The sequence below is a fragment of the Euprymna scolopes genome, chromosome 11, assembly GCF_053919585.1.
Source record: "Euprymna scolopes isolate OS-2025 chromosome 11, ASM5391958v1, whole genome shotgun sequence".
Taxonomy (NCBI): Eukaryota; Metazoa; Mollusca; class Cephalopoda; order Sepiida; family Sepiolidae; genus Euprymna; species Euprymna scolopes.
The window spans coordinates 59745705-59769703 of NC_136492.1; the positions used below are offsets into that span (position 1 = coordinate 59745705).

A 23999-nucleotide genomic window follows, 5' to 3' on the forward strand; every position below is an offset into this window, starting at 1 on the left:
ATCACATCCAGGTCGCCCCGAGTTCTCTAAAAGAACTTTGCATCTTGTGAAAAGAAATGTTGAAGAGGATCTTCAGTGCAAAGCCTCTGACATTGTGACACAAACTGGTGTCAGTCCCAAAGAGAGAGCTGTCGGATATCTTCACAAGCTGGGCTACTTTGGTAGCGCTGCAAGAAGGAAACCTCTTCATCTTCCCAATATCAAGCACAGAAAAGATTGGACCCGTGAGACGGAGAGACCTATGACTTTTGGAACAATGTCATTTTCTCTGAGTCACGATTTGCATTATTTCCTGACAATGGAAGGGTATGGGTATTGAGGCTTCCTTGGCAAAATTTAACTTAAAAAGACTGCAGTTTATGCTGAAACATTAAGGTGTCTCTGTTATGGTATGGGTGCAATTTGGAGTGATGGTCGTTCAGAGCTGGTGGAGTGTGAAGGAAACATCAATTCTGTTAAACATGGTTCAATATTACACGAAGAACTCCTACCAATATTCTCAAGTGGTAAAATGAACCAAGCTAACTCCCTATTTATGGAAAACTGAGCTCCTTGTCACTCTGCTAGGGCGACACAACATTGGTTGAGCCAAAATGGGATTAGTAAACTTCCATGGCCAAGTCAGTTCCCGGATATGAACCCAATCGAAAACCTTTGGGGCATATTAGACCGGAACCTTCGCAAAAATGAAAAGGAAGTTTGAACTATTAGCATTATTGCTTCAGATATGGCGAGAAATTCCTCAAGATGATATTCATCAACTGATCAGTGTCATGTCTAGAAGGATTTTAGCATTAAAAACAGCAAAGGGAATATCAACCAAGTATTAGTTATTAAATTTGTGACCTTTTTATTTTTTAGTTTGTTCCATAAATTTGATACTTATTGAAATAAACTTTCTATGAGTGTCTATTCTTTTCTGTCGTGTGTGTATAACATATATTGGATAAAGTACCTCTATATATGCAGGATGCCAAAATTTTTAAGGCTTCTCATCAAGTTATTGGCATAAGATATTCTTAGAACATTCAAAAGATGCTTTGGACATTTCATTAGTGGTAGTTTATACTTTGTTTCATTCTCTTTCAGTCAACGTTCCTCATACTGCAACGATTTACAACCATTTAAGTAAATCTTTACATTTTTGCCTGAAGAAGCTAATGGATACATTATTAATTATATCTATCTTAGAAATGGTATTTAAACTTTCAGTTATAAAAATAAAATGAAATGCATTTAAGATTTCTACATAAATGCAATAATGTGCATAAAATATTGAATTCTTTTTAACCTGTTTTGTTTTATTTTACAGACAGAAGAACCATATGTTCCATTCTGGAGTAAGCTGATTCGTTATTCTACTGCAGCTGTAGTTATCTTGTTTATGGTAAGTAGAATATTCAAGATTTTTTTACTAAAAAAAAAAAAAGTATACTCTGAAACCCAAACATGGCCGGTCAATACATGAACCGTCTGGATGCCTGAAACTATTTCAAACTTAAACATGACAAACGAACAACTATCGGCTTTTATTATGCATTTAAGTAATAAAAACTTAAGCATGACAGATCGGTCGACCATTCAACAGCATTTCGTTTAGAAACATATGAACAATCTTTTTTTTTTTTTTTTTTTTGAAGTGGTATTAGTAAATTTATCTTATTTACTCTCCAACCAATGTGTGTGTGTGTGTGTGTGTGTGTATATATATATATATATATATATATAATATATATATATATGTTATAATCAGTTACAAACTTTGATTATGATAAAGTAAATATTGATTTTTCAGAGGATTTTCGTTAAATGTGCACACAAGTTAGAAAAGCATTTCTTGGAAGACATGAAAACGGTTAAACAAAATGTTTATAAAATTTAAAAAATAAGGTACAAGATTTAATTTTCGCAATGCACTTTTATAAATTTTACAAAGCTATAAAAGTAAAAAGTAAAAAAAAAAACGTATATTCATTGGGCTTTGTCTCTTTTAGCTGTCGTCTGCATGTCTGTAGGAAACCTTTCTTTCAAGGATATATGTGATATTAAATGTTATGGTTCTGTAGACGTTAAATATTACAGCGAACTGTATATAAAGATTTGCACGTGTTCATTGTGTTAAATTTGACCCCATCATCGATATTCTGTCGTCTGGCCGACTTTTAAAGTTGAAAAATAAATAAATAATATACATTAAAAAGATAACCTATTTTGCACCGTTCTTATTGTTTTTTTTCTATGAGTAGATCACGTGTTCAGTAAGTAATTTTGTCTCATTCTATCCAGTGCTGTAAGAAAAAGGTTCTCCAAATGTGTGTGTGTGTGTGTGTGTGTATACATACATATATATATAATTTTATTCCTGAAAAATATTTTAATATATAAATCTTTATTGAGCACTTTTAACTGTAAAGCACACTAAACTTTTTGTGTCAATTAGAGTTTAAAAACCTCAGCAGGAGGGGGAGGACAGCCTTTTATCAACACCAAAAATAATATAACTCTTAAAATGTAAAATAATTATCCTTCGTTTGTTTATTAAAATGCCCTGCTTACTTTTATTAAAGTTTTGTAAATTAAAACAGGAAAAAAAAAATCCTATGTCTGTGTACAAAATGCCATGTGTACAAAGGTGAAGGTCGACCGAAAGCCGTTCCTCTTTTCTCCCCTCTTGGTGGGGTTTTAAATCCTAATTGACCAAACATTTTTTTTTAATAATTTCTACAAACGAAATTCTATCCAGAATATATTTCTATTGTGCAAGGTATCAATGCACTTGAGAGCCGGTTCGTCTCCTCTACAAAAGTAGATCATTACTTTAAAATTTCTATTACAGTTAAACTCTTATATCATTTCAGAATAAATATGATGAATGTAAAAATTTTAGTAAAAAACAAATCAACTTAGAAAGACGTTTTTGCAATGAAATGATCCTGGAAGATTTGGTGTATTCATGATTACCTCTATCAAGGAAATTATGTATTCGGTCGAATTTGTAACTTTGATTGTTTGTTGTAGAGTCTCGCATACATATCACTTGATCAATCGGCACCAAACTTAGTCAAAATATTGGTTTTGGTTTAAGTTAAAACTCTGCATTTTGGGATATCCACCTCCATATTTTGGTTGATTTCACCATAGAAACTCAATCCTTGACTCCTAATGAAACTATGATTGTTATATGGCCTTAAGTCAAGTTTGGTATTTTCACAGAATTTCATGTTAGGTAGATATATATTCTCATTTTTTTTTAAGTGGATTATTAATTGAAGAAAACAGACAGGAAAATGACTGGCTATTCAGAGTAAAATAGTGACTTAAGAATTAAAATGATATTAAAATAATCGAGGCCCAGAAACCTATAAGTAACTACCAAGAAGTAGTTGACGCACACGTATACGCACGTCTCTCTTATTGGTATAGATAGGATATTTGTGCAAAGCAAAGAAGTACGGAAGCCACATAACATTTTGCTCACATCTGTTTGCTATTTCTCATATTACCCAAGGAAATGTGGAAATATCCATTGTTTACACGGAGGAGATGGTGATCTTGTGAGAAAATGACATGCTGTCATAAAAATGAGTTATCTTTTATATGGCATGAAGATATCAGCTTCCGAAGATACGTCATCTCATCTGTGGCAACAGAGGAGATGAAATTTATAGAAACTCAGCGTCCTTTACTTTTTTCCGATTCACTCACAATCGGGTTACACGGTACCCATAAAAAATTACTGACTATAGAAAATCAGTACGAAAGGCTTCCTTTCTTTCTTTTTTAGAGGCGGCGAACTTTATAATAAATCACAGAAAAATATTTTTATTATACAAATGCGTGGTCTATTACAAAGATTTTTTGGTACTTATAATTTTACAATTTCAAGAATATAGCCCCTGCAGCTCTCACATATATAGCATAACCTATAGGTCTTATTTTCATGAACTCGAGGCGTTATTTCGGTAATAACTCTAGACGTTATTTCGGTAATAACGCGTCAAATGTTGTCTTCCAAGTGATCTATTGTGTCTAGTTTCAGTGTGGTGACATAAGACTTTAGATATCTCCTAAAGAAAATAATCTAATCGCTTTAAATCGTACCGACGATGTGGTTAGTTGATAGGTCCATTTCGTAAAATTCGTTCATCAAATGTTTATCTCAGTAAATTGATTGTGTCTTTTGCAACTTGCAAACGCTGTTCGGGTGTCGGTGATGAATAGGGCTGTGACAACAGAATATTCTTTTCATTCTTTTGACTCTCGAGTATATATCCGATATAGTTAGACACACTTAATCAACCGAGAACCACGCTCGTTGTTATAAAACACTAGTGGGGGTACCCGGCGTTGCCCGGTTGTTTAGAGGTGTGTGTTTGTGTAAGGGGGGGAGTTAAAGTAAAGAATAAGCGAAGTAGTAACCCGGTTTAAATAAGAAAAAAAAAAACGAAAATAAAAACGATGGTAAACTTCTGTACGAAATCGATGAACCCCCCCCCCAAAAAAAAAACGGCAAACAAACGTAAAACTTCTTTAAAAAAGAAATCGGAAAAACAAAATGGAAAAATCAGGGAGAAAATCTAAAACAAAAAAAAAACAGCTAAAAGCGAAAAAACAAAAACGAATGGCATAAATAACCCTTCGATTCGGTTAAGTCCATTGCAGGTTTTTTAAGCAACTACGAAATAAAGAATTCCTAAACCGGTGTTCTTTCATAACTGTCCCTTGTGAATGATCCCGCAACGATGTAAAGTGGTGGCGGGGGAAGGAAGAATTTATTAGAGGGAAAAGATTTGACCACTTCCATTGATGTTAACCGATTTTGGCAGTGAACTCTCACCAGAAAAATATAGAAATCTACGATTATCGAGAAAGTGGAGAGGTAATAGGCCTATAGCACACCTCGGATATCATGCTGCAGTTTGTGCATATTACATTTGCATGAAATGTCTTGATTTTCGGTTTTACTAAGGTCAAAATCAGAGGGGGAAAAATGAGTTCATTTTATATATATAGGGAGGATTATATATATAGGGATAATATATTAATGACTATATACTCAAGAGTCAAAACAATGAAAAGAATATACTGTTGTCACTGCCCTGGTGATCAATTACCAAACAAAGCTGAACTCAAAATAACCGATAGTTGCCAAATCTGCAATTAAAGAAACTAGTTGTCGATTTAAAGTGTACTGCCTCAAAAACACCTTATACTTATTTGAAAAAAGAGGTAAATGTAGTTTGCTTGAAGCATTGTTTAGTATGTATAGAAGGCAATATAATGCAAAGGTGTAATGGATCCAAACAAAGTGAAGCAAATTAAGACATGAGTTTTGCAGTTTCACCTTTTTATTAAGACAGTATTTTTTTTATATATTATGATCTTACATGCGTCAGTGTGGTTCGCTGGAGGTTTCATGTAACATGATAATTCCGAAACTTTTCCTTCAGATGTGTTTTCTGCCTAAATTCTAACTTATTCCACCGTCTTAATTTGCTTTGGTTCACGTTTATCTCTTACACCTTTGCATTGTGTTGTCTTTTATAAATTTCTTTTTTTTTTTTAATACTAATGTCACTATTACCAAGGCCATAAGAGCTAATGAGATTGTAAGCTAAACAGTAGTATGATAGGTTTAAAAAGATGAATAGAATTGACAAAATTTGATTAAACTTGACAAGTATTTATTGATATTAGACTTGAAGACGACCATGTTGTAGTCTGCAAGGAAGCTGTCCCGTAGCAATGTGCCATTTTTTTTCTTTTCTATTTATTTTGGAACTATCTTTTGTGTAATAAGATTGTATTACAGTATCCATAAAATTAGACTGCATTTTCTATAGGAAGCTAACACCTAAAAATACAAATATATACTTTATTTTAGGCAGTCACCACTTACGAAAGCAGAAGATTAAATTTCATGAATATGTTCTTAAACCTTCTTGTAATTCTTATGTTCACAACATTTTAACCACTATACTTTCCGGCTTCAAATCTTTTTTTTTTTTTTCATAGACTATTATGATTAAATATACATTCAACTCATCAGTAGTGTTGACTCGTCACAACTGTACATACAAACGAGTTCTACCCTCAACTTCAATATACAGCGTGTACCACACGGTAAAAAGGAAAAAGAAAAACAGAAAATTTAGCACAATTAATTTATATATAACTATGTAACTGTTGGGAATAAAAAAAGTTATTGATAGCAGAAATATTAACAAAACAAAAACACATTTAATAGATTCCTCAATACACTTGTCACACCTGTATATTCAAATGACCTCTACCTTGCATCTTGGGTTTTTTTTTCCAGCAGCCGTGTAACCTCGCTTCCCTTATTTTGTCCTTTAGTTCTTGCGTTCAGTGAGTGATGTTTCTAACAAATAAAGAATTGCTGTTTTCTGGGTCAGAATTTCTTTGGAAAAATGTTCTATCCCTCGATAGGGTTAAAATACCCCCCCCCCCCCAAAGTGACCAACAATGACAATCTTTTGTAAATGGTCTAAAGTTTCCGGATTGCTGTTTTCTGGGTCAGAATCTATTCCATTTAATATTTGGCAAGTTGTTCACTTTGAAATACTATAGCTTTTTCTTTTGCTCCTTACATTAAGTGGCTTTATGCCTTGTCTGGAGCGATTTCCATTAATATATATATGCATATGATACCTCGCAAATTAAAAAAAAAAAAAGGAAATTTGATCAAATTGATTTACATGTATATATGTAATTGTTTGAAATAGAGTACTCGATAACAGAATTAATGAAACGAGCAAAAAGCTGCTGAATTATGTGAAAATTAATAACAGCAATATTTTTTAATGTTTAAAAGACGATATTACCAGATAAAAATAAAACAGTAATAATAATAAAAGAAAATGATTAAATTAAGTATTATTATATGGAAAGATATATTACAATGTGTATCAAAAGAAAACGGTTGGACAAAATTTACACGGACAATTGTAATTTTAGGAAATTAAACCGTTTATTAATTTATTTATTGCAAATAATTATCCTTATCTTTCTTAGTTGTTGTTTCACGATGTTTCGGCCACTTTTCCCCTGGCCTTCGTCAGGTGGTAACTGTGACAGAATAGGAACTCCGAATCTCCTAACTGCATTCTCAGCAATTACTGCCTTCCATAGTTGTCATCTCACCACGTTTTGGCCAAGTAAACCTCTGGCCGGCTTTGAGTAGGATTGAAACCGCTATCTTCAGACAATTCTCACCTGGAACCGTAGAAATTCACCGTCTCTATCCACTGCGCCAGGAAGGGGCGATCAAGGTTGGATTTTTTGCTCTAAAAATCCTCATTTATTCATTATATGATCTTCCATGGTCGGGGCCCTGTCGGTGGGGCATTAGAATACGCCGACTGCCCCCCTGCAGAGGGTAAAAGTCCCTCAATGGGGGTCCTGGATATGACCTTAAACTATATCTGATGGTGAGGCCCCAGCTTGCAGGCTCTGGGGAGTGTGGAGCCACCCTTTAATTGCCATTGCTCCCAGGTCCACTCTGACCCGGAGTGGTAGTACCTGTTAGGGTCCCAACTATGGGTTAAATAGAAACTGACTTGCAAAAAACAAATATATTGTATTAAAAAAAATTTTCTTCAAAATCACTGGATTCGGCATTAAATAACCTGAAAAGGGTTGATATGCCGTAAAACAAAAACAACCAACCAACCAATCCATGGTCGGGACCGTACCGAACGGGGGTGTGTGTGTGTGTGTGTGTGTGTGTGTGTGTGTGTGTGTGTGTATATATATATATATATTCAGTTGGAATTCATTATTGAGATGAGTATTAATTTATTTATAATAAATTATACTCATTGCAATAATAAATTCCAATTAAATAATATTTAAATACAGTTGTTGATAGTAAAATCGTTAGACCAAAAGAAAAACAAATACACAACGACATAGCCGGTTCAGCCAATTTTTGCTCTTTGTTCCAAGTTTCAATCAATAGAATTTAAGATTTCATGTTTCATCTCTAGTTGTATATTGCTGTTTTGCACAAATCAATGATAAACACTTACGTTTAAAAATATAATGGCGTAAATTTATTATTGAGTTGTTGTAATGAACAAGTATTCAATGAATTAAAGTTGATGGAAGTTGACTTCTTAAATTTGTAAACAAGTTGTTCAATTTCGATTCGAGTCAGTTAACATTTTTGGGCATCCATCCATACATCCTTGATGGCCATGCCCATTCAGGGATTTTTTCTGATGCACTCAATATAGTCAGGCTTCTATGAAAGTGGCTCCCAGCTAGGTATTTTTATTAAGCAAATGGATGTATTTTGTCTCTTGCATCTGCAAATGTCCTTTACAGTTCTTGCTGTATCAAATAATCAGCTGTTTTCAGCCAGATGGGTATCCCAGAATTGATCTTCCAACCAGGTGTTTTCTTCGGTACTCATCAATATTTTCTAATGTAAAGTTCCATGAACAAAACTTCTTTCCTTGAACTCTCCACTCCTGGAACTGTTCCATTGGCTTGCTTTCCTTCTGACTATAATGTGGTCATCTTAAAGTCCAATGTAAACAAGTTCTTGTCGAGCCGTTCCCTTAATCAAATTCTAATTTTACACTAGTAATGATCACTACGCTGTTGTCTCGGTGACGATCATACTCGTTAATCCTTATTCTCGAGTGGCCTTTGAGCTTTAATAAGTGGTGACTCTCTTGTAAAAAGAAATAAAAATGTAAGTTAATGTAATAAACTCCAACCAATAAAATCCGTTACATTAGGGAAATTCATTTCATGTTAATCTTGCATGGCAAATTAACTTTTTTTATAAAAATTGAACAGCTACATTTAAAAAGAAAAAAAAACATATTAGAATCTGGTGTTCACTATCATATATATAATTCGTAATCTAGAGATTTTTTAATACAAACAAGTGAAGCATGCATGGTCCCCTGTGAGGGCATAGTGAACGAGGCATAAACAAAAATGACTATGTTCAGCATTTGCTCTCACCACCCCATTTAACCCCAAAAGTCCCCAGGGGACGTCAAATCCTGGTGAAAATGGACAAACGGTGCAGTTTTAGGCCTTAACATATGTAAATTTGAGTTGCGCACCATGCAAAAAAAAAAAAAAGAAATGACTAAGTTCATCATTTGCCCCACCCCACCGCACCCACACTTAGCCCCAAACTCCCTAAGGCCTTAACATATTTAAATTTGAGTTCAGCACTATGCAAAGCTGCTAAGTAGACATACACAAAAATTTTGGGACAAATATGGTAAAATAGTCCCAAAACTGGAGTGTTTTTATTAGCCCTAAAAAAATCCCCTGGAGAACACCCGAGAGTTATTGCGGAGTATAGACAAACAAAATTATATAGACATCAGTTAGTTACAACTTTTCAAAAAGTTTTAAAAAATCCAAGTTATCAATTTTTTTTTTGTTTTTTTTTTAAGCACAAGTGTCAATTTTAGCCATTTTAACTCGAAAGGTACCTCCGTGGGGGGGGGGACAACTAGAGTTTTCCCGGAATATTCGTTCTGTTACTTTTTTTACTCATATCATGTTTAATGTTCGTGCAAAATTTCAAAAAATTCCAAGACGTAGTTATTGAGAAAAGTGCGGACAGATGAACGGACAATGGCGAATTTACAGGTCCACCCTCCTTTTGTCGGGGGGGGGGGGGGCAAAAAAAATGAAATGACTGATTTTTTGTAAACAAAATCAGTTCCAGATTATCTGTTAATGTTTTCACTAAACTAATAACGATTGGAATCAACTTTTTTTTATTACTACTATCGTCCCCCCAAAATGTAATCTACTCGGATGCTTCCCCCTAAACTCATTAAGCACCATTATTTCTGGCACTTTCCAAATGGCACATGATATAACAGAAACATCTGACAAAATAAATATTCTTGCTTTATTTTACTTCCTTTCTATGAAGGTAGACTCAAGATAAAGAGTGGATCTGATGAAAGTATTTCTTTGGAACAAACTGGATTTGAACTTGGCACACACACACATACACGTTAGTTAACCACTTAGCCACCGCCACCACCACCTCCTCTTCACTAAATAACAAAACCTGAAAGTATTTGTATTTTTTTGTTTTTAGAATACTTTGAGATGAGGCTTCATAATTTGTGTATTCATCCTTTTACGAACTGTTATCCTCATCTTCATAGTTGTTGCTTTTTTTTTTTTTTTTTTTTACACAGAGATCACGACTTATCAAGGCCCGGAAGCCACTCAGGGATAAGGGTTATTGCAAGTACATTACGTTAGTGTGGAGATTTGCTGAAGTGTTTACTTAAGGGGGCGGTTCATTAGGAATTTGTTAACATTGGACTTGAAGACATCCAAGTTGTAGTCCGGAGGGAAGCAGGCAGACGGAACAGTTCCACAGGCGTGCAGTTCTAAGAAAGAAGCTTTGTTCATGGAATCCACGTTTTGATTTAGGCACAGATATAGAGTGGGGGAAATTTTTCACAGTGGATTCAGCTAGACGGGTGTTTTTTGTGAAAGATTGGCGAGGGGGGGACCAGAGATTGGAGTTCAGACGAGCATCTGCCATGGAAATAACGATGTTTCACCATGTTATCATTCTGGACCTGTGGTGCAGTGGATAGAGGTGTTGAGTCTCTCAGTTCGAGATGAGCATTGTCTGGAGATATAACGGTTTCAATCTTGCTCAAGCAGGCCGGAGTATTAGTTGGTCGAAACGTGGTGAGACAACAACTATGTAATTACTGCGAATCTGGTTACAAGACTCGGCATTCTTATCTCGTCACGGTTAATCACCTGAAGATGGCCAGAGGATGAGTTGGCCGGAACGTGATGAGGATAACAATGAAGATGAGGATAACAACCCGCAAAAGAATGGATACACAAATTGAAAGATTTTGTTCTGTGCAAACTTTCTCAGAAACAAATCTTTTTTTGTAATCTCCCCCACCATTAACAAAAGTATATAGGAGATAAATAAAACCAAAAAAGGCATTATCTTGATATTTATGAGCCGTATTCTACTACTCTCGTGATAATTCAAACTTTATTTTCCTATTTTTATAGGAATCCACTGAATTGAAACGACACCTTCTGAACTGTTCACAAAGTGTACATGACAGAAATGTCTTTCTATGATATTAATTTTCTGTTTTAATTAAAATGAAAAAATGTTTTCAACCATAAAAATTCATACATTGAAATTAGGACTTATGTGAATTATGTTATAGTCGAATTATCTTTTATCTCTATTTTTACTGTGATTAAACAAAAACAAAACAAAAAAATCACGAATTTAGCTTTTCTAGTAGCATCATGCCACAAGGAAAGGAAAGAAAAAAAAATGTTTCCATGCCAAATGAAAACGTATATCGTTGAAACTAAGTTGACTTCACATTTTTCAATAAAAACAAAACTTCTGCGCTGCACTAGCTTCTTAACATACAAATTCTTGTGAAGATATCTTGAAAACAGAGGGCATAACTTCAAAATTATGTTCTGTATAGATAAAGGAGTTTATCTACGTGGAGATTGCTTTTGTAATAGTATTCAATTACTTGTCTGATTTCACTTTGTGATCGCTTTCTTCCTCTGCATTGTTTCTGGTTTTGCTGATCGTATATATCTGTATTTGGTTTGTGTTCTGTTATTTGAGATAAGGGCTGATCGACTCCATCATGTTTGCTATCAAAGGAAATGACGCTCAAATCTTCTGGGAACTACGGCCTTTATATATATATATATATTTTTTTTTGTGCATGTGGCAACACTATTTTACAAGTGATTCTGTCACAAGAATAACGCTTAATCCCATATGCAAAACTAACCATGAACTATCATACACATTGTAATGACCTAAAATTTAGAAATACAGCATTTGCAGACGTATATTTATAGAAACTTTTCCATCTGTAATATAAATATTACCTGTTTGTATGTATGTTTGTATATATGTCTGCCTAAAATTTTCGACAGAGGCGACAGACTTCATGACCTCGGTATCATTTTGAAGCTAGAACCTTCAGACGACATATCAAAAAATTGACTAAAAACATAAATTCCTTCACCCTCAACTGGGCACTTTTCTACAGGGAGGGAGTTGCTTTTTCACTATTTTCAAAAGTCATCCTCTTTTTGATTGTCTAGCCTTAATTTAATCCTGCGTCACTTCCGGTTTGGTGATGGAAGCAACAGCAAACGCATCGCGTTTTTTCTTTTTTTTTCACGTTCTTTTCCTCCTTTGCGGTACGGGTTCGAGCCTACCTGGCTACTACCATTTTCATTTTTTTTTTGACATGGTATGAACTCTGGTTTATCAAAATATCTTGTAATGAGTTCTTGGATCCTAATGCATCTTTACACAGACATAATACAGGTTTTTCCTTTAGTAATATCTCCTAATCTGTTGACTTCAAAAAGTTTTCTTTCGTTATCAATAATCTGTTTTCAGTTAAGTTTATCATTGCCGTTTTTGTACCCTCTACTGTTTCACATCGTTTGACCAATCGTCACTAAACTTAAAGCATCGATAATGGGCTAATTTAGAACTGATTTAATTAGTGATATTTAGGTTTAAGGTCACAAAAAATATGAATGTCACATTTTTTGTGATAATTTTAGTTGCGTTTATTAGACTAACTACTTGGCCCATATTCTAGCTAATGATATTTTGCATGTTCTGATCTTGACCTTAAATTCGACTTATAAAAGTTCAAAGTTGGAATTTTTATGGAATTTAAACTTCGATTTTCAAAATTGTATGTACAGATCGGATTCTCTTTGATAACAGTAAGCGCCATGCAAAATTTCAACCTGATCAGATAGTTTTTGGATTATCATTATTTCCATGGTAAAACTGCAGGGATACTGCATATATTATGCAAAATTAAGGGTCAGTTAAAACTTTTGCTCATCCTTATGTTGTCAGTCACACAACTGTTAAATTACTAGAGACCTTACCCAACTTTGGCTGGGTGTCAGGTTGATAGAATTGAGTATAAAGTGATTTAAATAAACCCCTAAATCTTACCATTTTAGGATGGGGTAAGAAGAAGCGTGATGGATGCAACTTAAGAAAAATATCGCCCGTGAGTCTGAATTTTTCAAAGGAAGAATTTGGATTGTTGGATGCACTTGCATGCTTGAATAGGGAAATCTGAAAATGTCAATTCGTCAACAGACTTTTTCTACATCTCTATTTATAAAATTCGGCCATTTATCGCACTGACAGTGAGATTAAAACGGCAAATTCATATGCTCAGAATAAAAATCTTTCTAATATGTATCTGATTGACATACTAAGGTTAACTAATTTAGATATTACTTTACAAAAAGAAATCTCATTAATTCACTATTTGTTTTTGTTGTTTTTATTTAATGGTTGCTTTCATTTTATTGCACTTTGTTCTGTTTGTGCATGTCTGTTATCTTAGAAAATTTTGGATTTTGGGTAGTCTTACTTTTGAGTGTTGCAACACTGTTCTAAATTAAAAACAAAACTCTTGCACACTGTTACCTCTGGTGACGCACACACACACGTAAGGGTGGAACCCAACACTAACACACATGGGACGGTCACGAAATAATCCTAGGAATGCTTAGTTATAAAAAAGACAATAGACCAACCCATATCACTATCTGTGCAAATGTAGCGTTTTGCCAGTCAGTCACAGTCTAATAGAATTTCGCGAAGTTGCTTATTCAACCTATTTCTGCGTTTATTCTTGAAGCAAAAAGTATTTATCCTTTGCATTCTAATACTATACTCCCTATTATAACTAAAGCTATGACAACAGCATATTCTTTTCATTGTTTTGACTCTCGAGTGGGTATCCATTGATATCTTATATGCTGTTATATAGAGTGATATGGTTCTCGGTTGATTAACTGTGTCTGATATATACTCGAGTCAAAACAATGAAAAGAATATGCTGTTGTCATTGCACTAATTATAACTATATAGATACTGTTCTAGACTATGGATTCACATGACAAGTTTTAATCTCATCACATCTACTGATGCAATTAGGAAAGTATGAACATTAAAAATCATTTCTGAATTTTTTTAGATGAGGATTGATATGTATTGTTTGGACTACTGTTCTCATTTTAATTGTTATTCTCACAACGTTTTGGTCGATGTAACCTCCGACCATCTTTTAAGTGTATCTGGACAATGGCTCTTACTTGGAAAAAGTTTTTGAAACAAACTATAGTCGTTAGAATTTGAAATGTGACATGTTTCTAAAATGAAAAGAGCGTCAAGTTTCTTTTTCATATAATTTCAGATCCATGCCGATTTGGCATAATGTTTCATAATTTTTTAGATGAAGATTGATAAGATATTATTTGGATTGTTCGGACTACCATTCTCGTTTTGGTTGTTATTTATCACAAGATTTCGGCCGATGTAACCTCCGACCGTCTACAGACGTATCTTGACCATATCTCTTATTCATGGAAAGAATGTTTCTTGTTTTGCTGGGTTTTTGTTTTTTTGTTTTGTGTACAAATTATAAATGCCGAAATGTGAGAATAAGAACCAAGATCAGAACATTAATTCGAACAATCTAAATAATGTAAATAATGTAAACCATCTAAATAATGTAAACCATCTAAATAATGTAAACCATGTAAAACTTATTTTCAACTAAAATACGGTCATTTTATGTTTGCTTTTAAATCCTTTATACAATTAAACAAGAGTACGGGTTGTGTTTTAATGTTAAATAACCCTCGATTCGTTGATATGTCATAAAACAGACAAATCAAACGAACCACAGACGTGCATCTCCAACGGCAACCTCAAAACGAGAGAGAGCGGAAGTAGTTCCCAAACTGCTTTTTATGGTCTTTTCTATTGCTTCCGGTGTTTCAATTTATCTAAAGTGAAAACTGTTAAATGCTTACAAAGCATAACATGATCCAAAGAGAAAACCCGGAGACAAACGAACAGCAAACGAAAGGGACAAAAAATAAACAAGATAACAAATAGCATAGACGAGTGGCCAGGAGATTGAATTGCTAGAGCATTTATTGGAATTTGCTCTCTTTCCGTCTTTACCACTTCCGCATGCTACCTATCTTTAACCCCTCCCCTCCTGCTTGCACACTCTATCTTTAACCCACCTCTTCTTTGGTCTCCTCTATCTCCGCTCTCGCTCTCTTTGGTTTCCACTCTCGTTCTTTCTCTCGCACTCTCTCTTGTTTTCCTCCCCATTCTTTGGCCCTCTTCCCCTCTCTATTTGGCTCTCTGTATTTGTTTTACTCTAAGATTATCTATAATTTATTCGTTTTTTTTTGTTTTTTTTTTCCTCATTTCTTTTCTAGCTTTGCTTGGTCATTGGAGCTGTCATTGGAGTCATTGTCTACCGAATTGTCATTATTGCTGTGTTTGCAAAACAGAAAGTCATCAGTCAAAGAGCGCCGTTACTCACGACCGCAACTGCATCACTACTCAATTTAATAGCCATCCTTATACTCAATTGGGTAAGACATTTCAATCTTTTTATACCTATATTAATAAATGCCTTTTTGAGGTTTATTTAAAATTTTCATGAAATTATTAGAAGAATCCATTGAATTTTAGTGTAAACTCCCAAAATGTTCATATTCATTTTTAAAAAATGGACATAAATCGAAACTATTGTTATAATAAGCTGAAATATCTTACATTTAGGGGTTTTTACTCGATACAAGTTTCTTGGTCAGTCATTACACAAGAGTTTTCATCCTAGAAAGGAATTTAAACTCCTTAAATTTACTTTAGCTTAGATTCTATCATGAATTAAGTTAGAATTAGAAGTTTGAGTATGTCCCCAGCAAATTAGTTTCTCAACACTTTTTTATTGAAAAGCAAAATGGTATTTTTTTATTAAACGATGCTGTCAATATAAAAAAAAATGACATGAAATATTTGCAAAACAAAACGAGATAATTTTGCTTAAAATTAAGTTGAATTAAAATTAAGTTGAATAAAAATTAAGTTGAATTAAAATTAAGTTGAATTAAAATTAAGTTGAATTAAAATTAAGTTGAATTAAAATTAAGTTGAATTAAAATTAAGTTGAATTAAAATTAAGTTGAATTAAAATTAAGTTGAATTAAAATTAAGTTGAATTAAAATTAAGTTGAATTAAAATTAAGTTGAATTAAAATTAAGTTGAATTAAAATTAAGTTGAATTAAAATTAAGTTGAATTAAAATTAAGTTGAATTAAAATTAAGTTGAATTAAAATTAAGTTGAATTAAAATTAAGTTGAATTAAAATTAAGTTGAATTAAAATTAAGTTGAATTAAAATTAAGTTGAATTAAAATTAAGTTGAATTAAAATTAAGTTGAATTAAAATTAAGTTGAATTAAAATTAAGTTGAATTAAAATTAAGTTGAATTAAAATTAAGTTGAATTAAAATTAAGTTGAATTAAAATTAAGTTGAATTAAAATTAAGTTGAATTAAAATTAAGTTGAATTAAAATTAAGTTGAATTAAAATTAAGTTGAATTAAAATTAAGTTGAATTAAAATTAAGTTGAATTAAAATTAAGTTGAATTAAAATTAAGAGTATGAATGAGTTAATTTTTGTTAATGACAATTGTTTTCGATAAAATTCAATTTAGATTTTTTTTTTTTATTATTTTATTTTTTACAGTATACTCAAGAACTTGTAACATTTGGGGTTCTCCCGCAGTGGCATAGCATCAGTTTTTGCCGCCCGGCATATAATTACTTGTTCCCCCTCCCTCGCTGGCATATAATTACATGTTTACCCCCCCCCCCTTCCGCTGGTATATGATTACCTGTTCCCCCCCCCTCGCTGGCATATGATTACCTCTTTTGCCGCGCCCCCCCCCACTGTTGGCATATGACAACCTGTTAAAGCATTCAAAATTCCCAAAAGCCCTCAAAATATTTATTTTCATTGGACTAATGTTTACACAACCCCCCCCCCCTTTTTTTTAATTTTAAGCTTCTTTTCAATAATTTTAATATGTATGAAAACATTAATCTGAAGGGAATTATGTAAACGTTAATATGAAACAAAAGAAACCAAATATTGTTTTTCAAAACAAAAACGTATGATTCAAATTATGAAATAAAATATTTAATCAATTGTTTACACAAACAAATATAATAATAAATTTAAATGAGACCATTTGGACACTTGACAATGTTATGAAATGATAAAATCATTTTTATTTACTTTTTTGTTGTTGTTAAAGTCCAAATTTTTTCCAAATAACATGACTGTATCAAAGAGAGGATAGTCCGATGTAGTTTTTTCTTTTTCTTCATAATGTTATAATCAAAGAGAAAAAAAAACATCTTGTATCGGCGCCTTTTGAAATCCTCGTGTGTAATCGCTCAGTTTAAGCACAAAATTTAAGAAATGGAAAGTCACACACTTTAAAAAAACATTTTTTTATAAATTTAAATGAGAATACTTGAAAACATGAAAAGGTTAAGAAATGATAAAATAAGTTTTATTTACTTTTTTTTTGTCTGAATTTTCACAATAAAAACATGGCTGTATCAAGGAGAGGTTACTCTGGTATATTTTTTTCTTTATAATTATATTATTAAGAGGTCGAGCCTTCCGAAGAGGAAAAAATGTCTTGTAGCCATACTGTTTGAAATCCGTGTGTGTAATTGCTTGGTTTAAGCGCAAAATTTAAGAAATTTGTTGTTAATGTTTCAATCCTTTTAAAAATAGTTTAAATTTTTTTTAAATAAATGTGTTTAGGAATTGAAATTAAGCCTGAAATGTAGTTCTTGTGAGAAATATCACAAGGCATCAAGTCGGTTAAAAATTTACAAACATACTTTTCGTGCTTTTTTTTTCCATTTTTTCAGCAAAGTTATCAATAACTTTATCAAAATTCACTCTATCGACAAAGTTCCCTCTCTATGGAGAGGATTGCTAAGTCTGTAAGCCTTGTCTGGCTCATTTTTGATCCAAGGTAGTTTTTATGAGCTTCAGTTTCGAGAAAGAGCGCTCACAGCTGGCAATGCTAATAGCTCGGGTAAGGAAAATGCACAGCAAGATCACAATATTAGGGATGGAATCCCCAAGGTGGTATTTCTTTATAAAGTTCAAGAGGTCCATTGATTTTGATCTTGTCCTGAAGCTTTCATAAAATATTGTAATCTTTTTTTCAGCAAAGAATTTATCTTTTTCTATATCTTCGTCAACCTCACCAAGTTGACAATCATAAATATCATCAACCAGATTTGACGGTGTAAGAAAAGCATATTTACTTGCAAGATTGTGAACTTGTGTAAATCTGCAAGATATTTCTTCAGTCAACCTGTCTATGACATCAATATTAGGGATGGAATCCCCAAGGTGGTATTTCTTTATAAAGTTCAAGAGGTCCATTGATTTTGTCTTTTCCTGAAACTTTCACAAAATACTGTAATTTCTTCCGTTCGGCAAAGAATTTATCTTTTTCTATATCTTCGTCAACCTCACTAAGCTGACAATCATAATTATCATCAAACAGATTTGACGGTGTAAGAAAAGCATATTTACTTGCAAGATTGTGAACTTGTTGAAATCTGCAAGATATTTCTTCAGTCAACCTGTCTATGACAGACATCATTTCCGGTCTCAACTCAATATCAAACCTCAGTACTGCCTCAGTCAATCGTTCACCACCCATTTGTTTCTTTTTGCGGATACGATGCTCCATGCTTATCCCCATTTCAGAGCAGATGTTTTGACTCGTCTATTGCAGTATCCACCATCTTTTCTCTATTCTGAAGATGGCAATCTCTCAATGCTATCAGCCTGACAGAACTTTGTTGCAGATCCAGTTATTGAAAATACTTCTAGGCATAATTGATTTCTGGGAGAATATTTTTCCAAAGGCTCAGAAATAAAAATTAAAAAAAAAAAAAAAACCCGGAAGCGACAATACCAAGTTGGGAATTAAAGATGCATCTGATGTTGTGGTTGCATTTTCTCCTTCAGCGCAATAACGACTTCTAATAATTTTTTTACCACAACATTTACAGCATCTGCTCGACTACTCCATCTAGTTTCCAGTCCCCTTGATACTTATCAACTGAATCAAGACGTCCCAGCGATATGTAGATGCAGAAAAGAACGAGAATAACCAGTGCAGTATGCAAAAAAAAAAAAAAAATGTAACAGAGTGAACCGCAACAGAAGCGGCATTTAGCCAGATTTGATGAATGGTTAGTGCATGGCACAAATAGCTTTCGTTTCTGCACACCTGATTGTAAAATTAAGCTTGGTTAGGTATAGAAGCAATAACATCGAGACTAGTAAATTCTTGAAACCTTTGGGTGGTTTGTTTCCACTGAAAGACATGGACATTTTGCCAACATTAAAATGTAAGTGTATTGCTAAAAATCTATTCTAAATACATGTAAACTGGTTTATAGATTAAAAATTTACTATTTTTATAAGTTATTACTTTTTCATATTTAAACTTATAATATACAAGAATTTACAAGTAGTAGTATATTGAGTCTCTCGGTTAGGTTACTCTTTTAAAATAAAACAAGCTCCTATTTGTTAGGCGATTACGCGTTAACGCCTTACAAAAACTTGGCGGAAAGATAAACAAACAAAACAATTTAAGAATTTAGGGTGGAGATCTGCTTCAATATTAATTGGACGTAAAATGATTTTTCATTTCAGAGACCACTAAAACACTAACCAAACTAGATTTTCCTCATAGAAATAAATTCTGTAAGCTGTTTTTTTTGGGGGGGGGGGGGTCTAAGCGATTACGCATAGTTTTACAACCTTGCCAGTCAGACTTTGTGTTAGTGAACATTTCCAGAATGTTAGAGTAGTCTGGAAATGATGATTATCCATTATTTTAGGTTAAATTAATATACAAAAGTTTAAATTCAAGAATAATTGTTTATGCCCTTTTCCGGCAAGATTTTCAAGGTGTCCATATGCAATCGCATAAAACAAAATGAAAGTCGAATAAAACAAAAGGAAAATATCATTTTTAGCCAAAGGTGTTAGTCTAAAATTCTCAAAATAATTAGTAAAAAGTATTTCTATTATAATTATTTGTATCTTGTTTTTTTTTTTTTTTTTTTTTTGCATTAAAAGAAATCAATCTACTACATATCTATGACATTGCCAGTAGTAATAACCGGGCAAATATTGATGATTAGAGTAAACACATGAACATTCTTTGGTAGAGAGAATGCATAGAATAGTTAAGAGTACATTCACATCCGTTCTTAAGTTAAGAATTGTTTTCTACATAGTAACCATGTTTTTAGAAACTCATGTTTAAAATGAAAAGGGGGCTTTTTTTAACTATACTGTTCCTATACCGTTTTATTTTGCATAACAATCGTTAATTACTTTTAATTGTTTATGAAATATTCACATAGCATTTTTGTTTGCGAAAATATATGTAGACATGAGATTGTTTTAGAGTTATTCGAAAAAAACAAAACAAAAGCAAATCACTAATTAAATATTTAGAAATTTAAAAAGAATCAGAATCTGGAATCGTATCGGATCGTGAATTTAAGACAGAATCGATAATTGAATCGGGCGGGGGGGGGGTTGGAATCACCCCATCACTAGTATAAACATATATATATCCAAAGGAAGTCTCGAAATAAAGACGAAACGTTGATGAACACATAATACGGTTTATTCCTTTTTATTTTCTCTATTTTGTCGGAATACTATTTCCATTATTTTCATCACATATATATATATATATATATATATATATATATATATATATATATATATACATACATACAGACACACATATATGTATACACATATACATGTATGCATATTGAGGATCGGACAAAAGGACACCAGACAAAACTTACCAGCTTATTAAAGCAAAAACAGATAACATGAGTTAAAAACATTAAAAATCACTTTTTATATTTTTAATTTGATTAAATGTAGGAAAATTAGTCACCGAAGAACTAATTTTAGCAAGGTATGAAAATTAAGCACCTACGAAATAAATCTTAATTGAAGATAGTTTAAGACCATTCTTCAAGACGATATAGTTTTAAATAGGATTCAAGTACCTCTCACAGAAATATACATATTTTTAAATATTTACTCTTGTTTGAAAGCAAGTAAGTCGATTTTTCTAAGTTAGGTACGCGTTCTAAAGAGATTTTTCTTGTATTATCTTTTACAATTATTATATTAATAAAAAAATTAAAGATTAAAATCCTATTACCAGAATTAATTCATCATAATAAATTTCGTTTTAATTATAAATACGCCAGTGATTATAATTAAAATTTTGTTAATAGTTTGAAAAAAAAAAATCAATTACTCCGTGATTGTTTGAAACTTGACAGAAATTCGGGAGTATTTAAACTATTGAATAGAAAGCCACTTAAATAGTATTTGAGGAGTAGCGCTTAGTTACTATTTAAAATTATATTCCCTGACATGATGATCATAAAATCTGTTTACAGTCGAATTTATTCCGTACTTGCTTAATGTTTCTACGTAATTTTCTGTTGCAAATTTTCTGTTGTATCGTATAATTATCAGTGATGTTTGAAAATATTTTTCTTGACAAAAATGTTTTTAATTTTTCAATATTTTTTGGAACATGTAAATCATTTGCTTTCTTTGAAAGGTTACCTAGAGAATTTATGCAACTTTTTTAAAACTTTGTTTTACAAATAAAATAAATTTACATCGTATTTTGATGTTATCATTTTAGATTTAGTGATAATTTAAAAACAATAAATATTTATCATTAGTACCAATAATGAAAAATTAAATTTAAAATTTAAAACGATTGATTTTGGAATCGTAAATTAGGGACATATTTTTCCGTTTCCGATACCTCCAAAAGTTCCGATTTTTACAACATTTTCGGTTCGTAAAATGGGGGACACATTTTTCTGATTCCGAAACCTCCAAAAGTTCCGATTTTTTTTACATTCTCGGTATTAAATTTCACATTTTTTGTTGGCTTTTATTAATTTTTATTTTTACCCTCTCAAAATGCCGCCCCCCCCCTGTCATCGTAAAATAGGGACACATTTTTCCGATTCCAATACCTCCAAAAGTTCCGATTTTTAAAAAAAACTTTTCGGTATAAAATTAAGATATTTTGTTAGCTTTTATTTATTTTTTCTATTTTTAAAATGCTGCCTCTTGACATGGACCGCTCGTAAAATAGGGACACAATTTTCTGATTCCGATACCTCCAAAAGTTCAAATTTTCTACAACATTTTCAGTATTAAATTTCAAATTTTTTATTAGCTTTAATTCATTTTTTTTTTTTTTTTCTATTTTTACCCTCTCAAAATGCCGCCCCTTACGTGTGCCGCTCATAAAATAGGGACACATTTTTCTGATGCCGATATCTCTAAATGTCCCGATGTTTTACAACCTTTTCGGCATAACATTTCAGATTTTTTGTTAATGTTAATTTTTATTTATTCTTTTTTACCCTCTCAAAATGCCGTCTCCTGGCACGTGCCGCCCGGTGCCCCCCCCCACGCGGCCCTTGCTACTCCACTGTTCTCTCGGCATTTGGGGTTCTCTTGGCCTTTTAAGTATGCAAACAAATACTAAAATTACTTCACTGTATCCCGTCTAACATAGTTTGGTTTATCAAAGATGTAGGTCTTAATGAAGTTGACTTTACTTACATACTGAAATTTTGTAACCAATATTACCTTACCTAATTTTAGGTAAATTATTCTAAGTAATAAAGATAGTATGAAGTCATATGATATCTGATAAGTTGATGATACATATTTCTTCAGGACAGGGGTGGGATGCACTGCCACTGCATTCTAGGTATAAACCTTAACCCCACCCCACCCATTTTTTTTCTTTTTTTCAGATAAAAATTTTTTATATACTCAAAAAAATATTTTGTATATATAAGGTAAAATTATGTTCCAAAGAATATAATTAAAAAGAAAAATACAATTAAAAAATGAACCTTCCCTAAAATATCTGTCAGCTAGATAGTTTTTTTTTTTTTTCTTCTAACAATTATACCCAATGAATGCTGACAGTAAAGAAATTTGTAAAAAATCTTATTAGTTTCGTATTTCAAAATGTGTACAAAACCAAACTGTTTCAATAAAACTAGATTAATAAATTTCAAAACCACGATTTTAACAGAAAAAACATCAAGTATTTTGTTTTAAAATTTGAGAATGTTTAACTTTTTGTCAGAATGAGGTATGGTCAGGTTAAATCCTAAGAGGTGCACCTTCCCATGCTTTATCCCCTCCACCTCCTGAAGTGGTAATAGTAGTATTGGTCAGCTTAACACTTCCCCACCTACCGGGAAATGCCGACCGATTCGTTCTCGACAATTTTTGTACCTAAAGTGCCCTAGAGTCTGCTCTAAGTATAGCTGGCATATTAAGATGGCAAAAGTATCGTGTATACCGAGTACTAAAGTACTCCTTCATAAGCTGTACTTACCTGACGTTGCCCTGGATGAAGTCATGTACTTTGTTTTTATTTTTATTTGTTTTCAAATTTTTAAACTTGTTAAATTAAATTTCGAATGAGTTATCTCTTGTCGACTTCTATTTTTAGGTGATTATCTAAAACTATTTCATATTAACAATCATCTTTGCCGAACTTTGCTGAAATAATTAACTTGCTAAGGTACAATTTATTTTATTATATTAATAAAATGGTACAATAAAAAATAAAAATTGGCTAGTCAGAACCAAAATTTTATTTGTCAGCTTAAATTCTATTTAGGTCGGACTTTGAAAACATAACCTTATATGCTATATTACTTGCTGTCACATTACTACTTCGAATTCTATCTTTATCGATTTTGAAAATATATAAAGCATAAGAATCTACTGCATGATATAGCAACTTAGATTTGACCGCACAAAATAAACAGCCTAAAAGTAATCCAAATATCTTAATACATACTACCTGTCAAATTAACCAGTTTGGACTTGTTTAAATCACTAAATATTAACAATTATTAGTATACTTAAATTATTAATGAATCTT

General features: G+C 32.4%; 1 protein-coding gene across 13 annotated transcripts in view; it reads left to right on the forward strand.

Moving 5' to 3' along the window:
- LOC145287867 (anoctamin-4-like) overlaps positions 1 to 23999 on the forward strand; it is a 746862-nt gene that overhangs the window by 689609 nt on the left and 33254 nt on the right. For all 13 annotated transcript variants that reach the window (XM_080135748.1, XM_080135749.1, XM_080135750.1 and 10 more), the window contains 2 exons: positions 1313 to 1387; positions 15328 to 15486. In XM_080135748.1, the coding sequence (XP_079991874.1) occupies positions 1313 to 1387; positions 15328 to 15486 (234 nt within the window). The remainder of the gene's footprint in view (positions 1 to 1312; positions 1388 to 15327; positions 15487 to 23999) is intronic.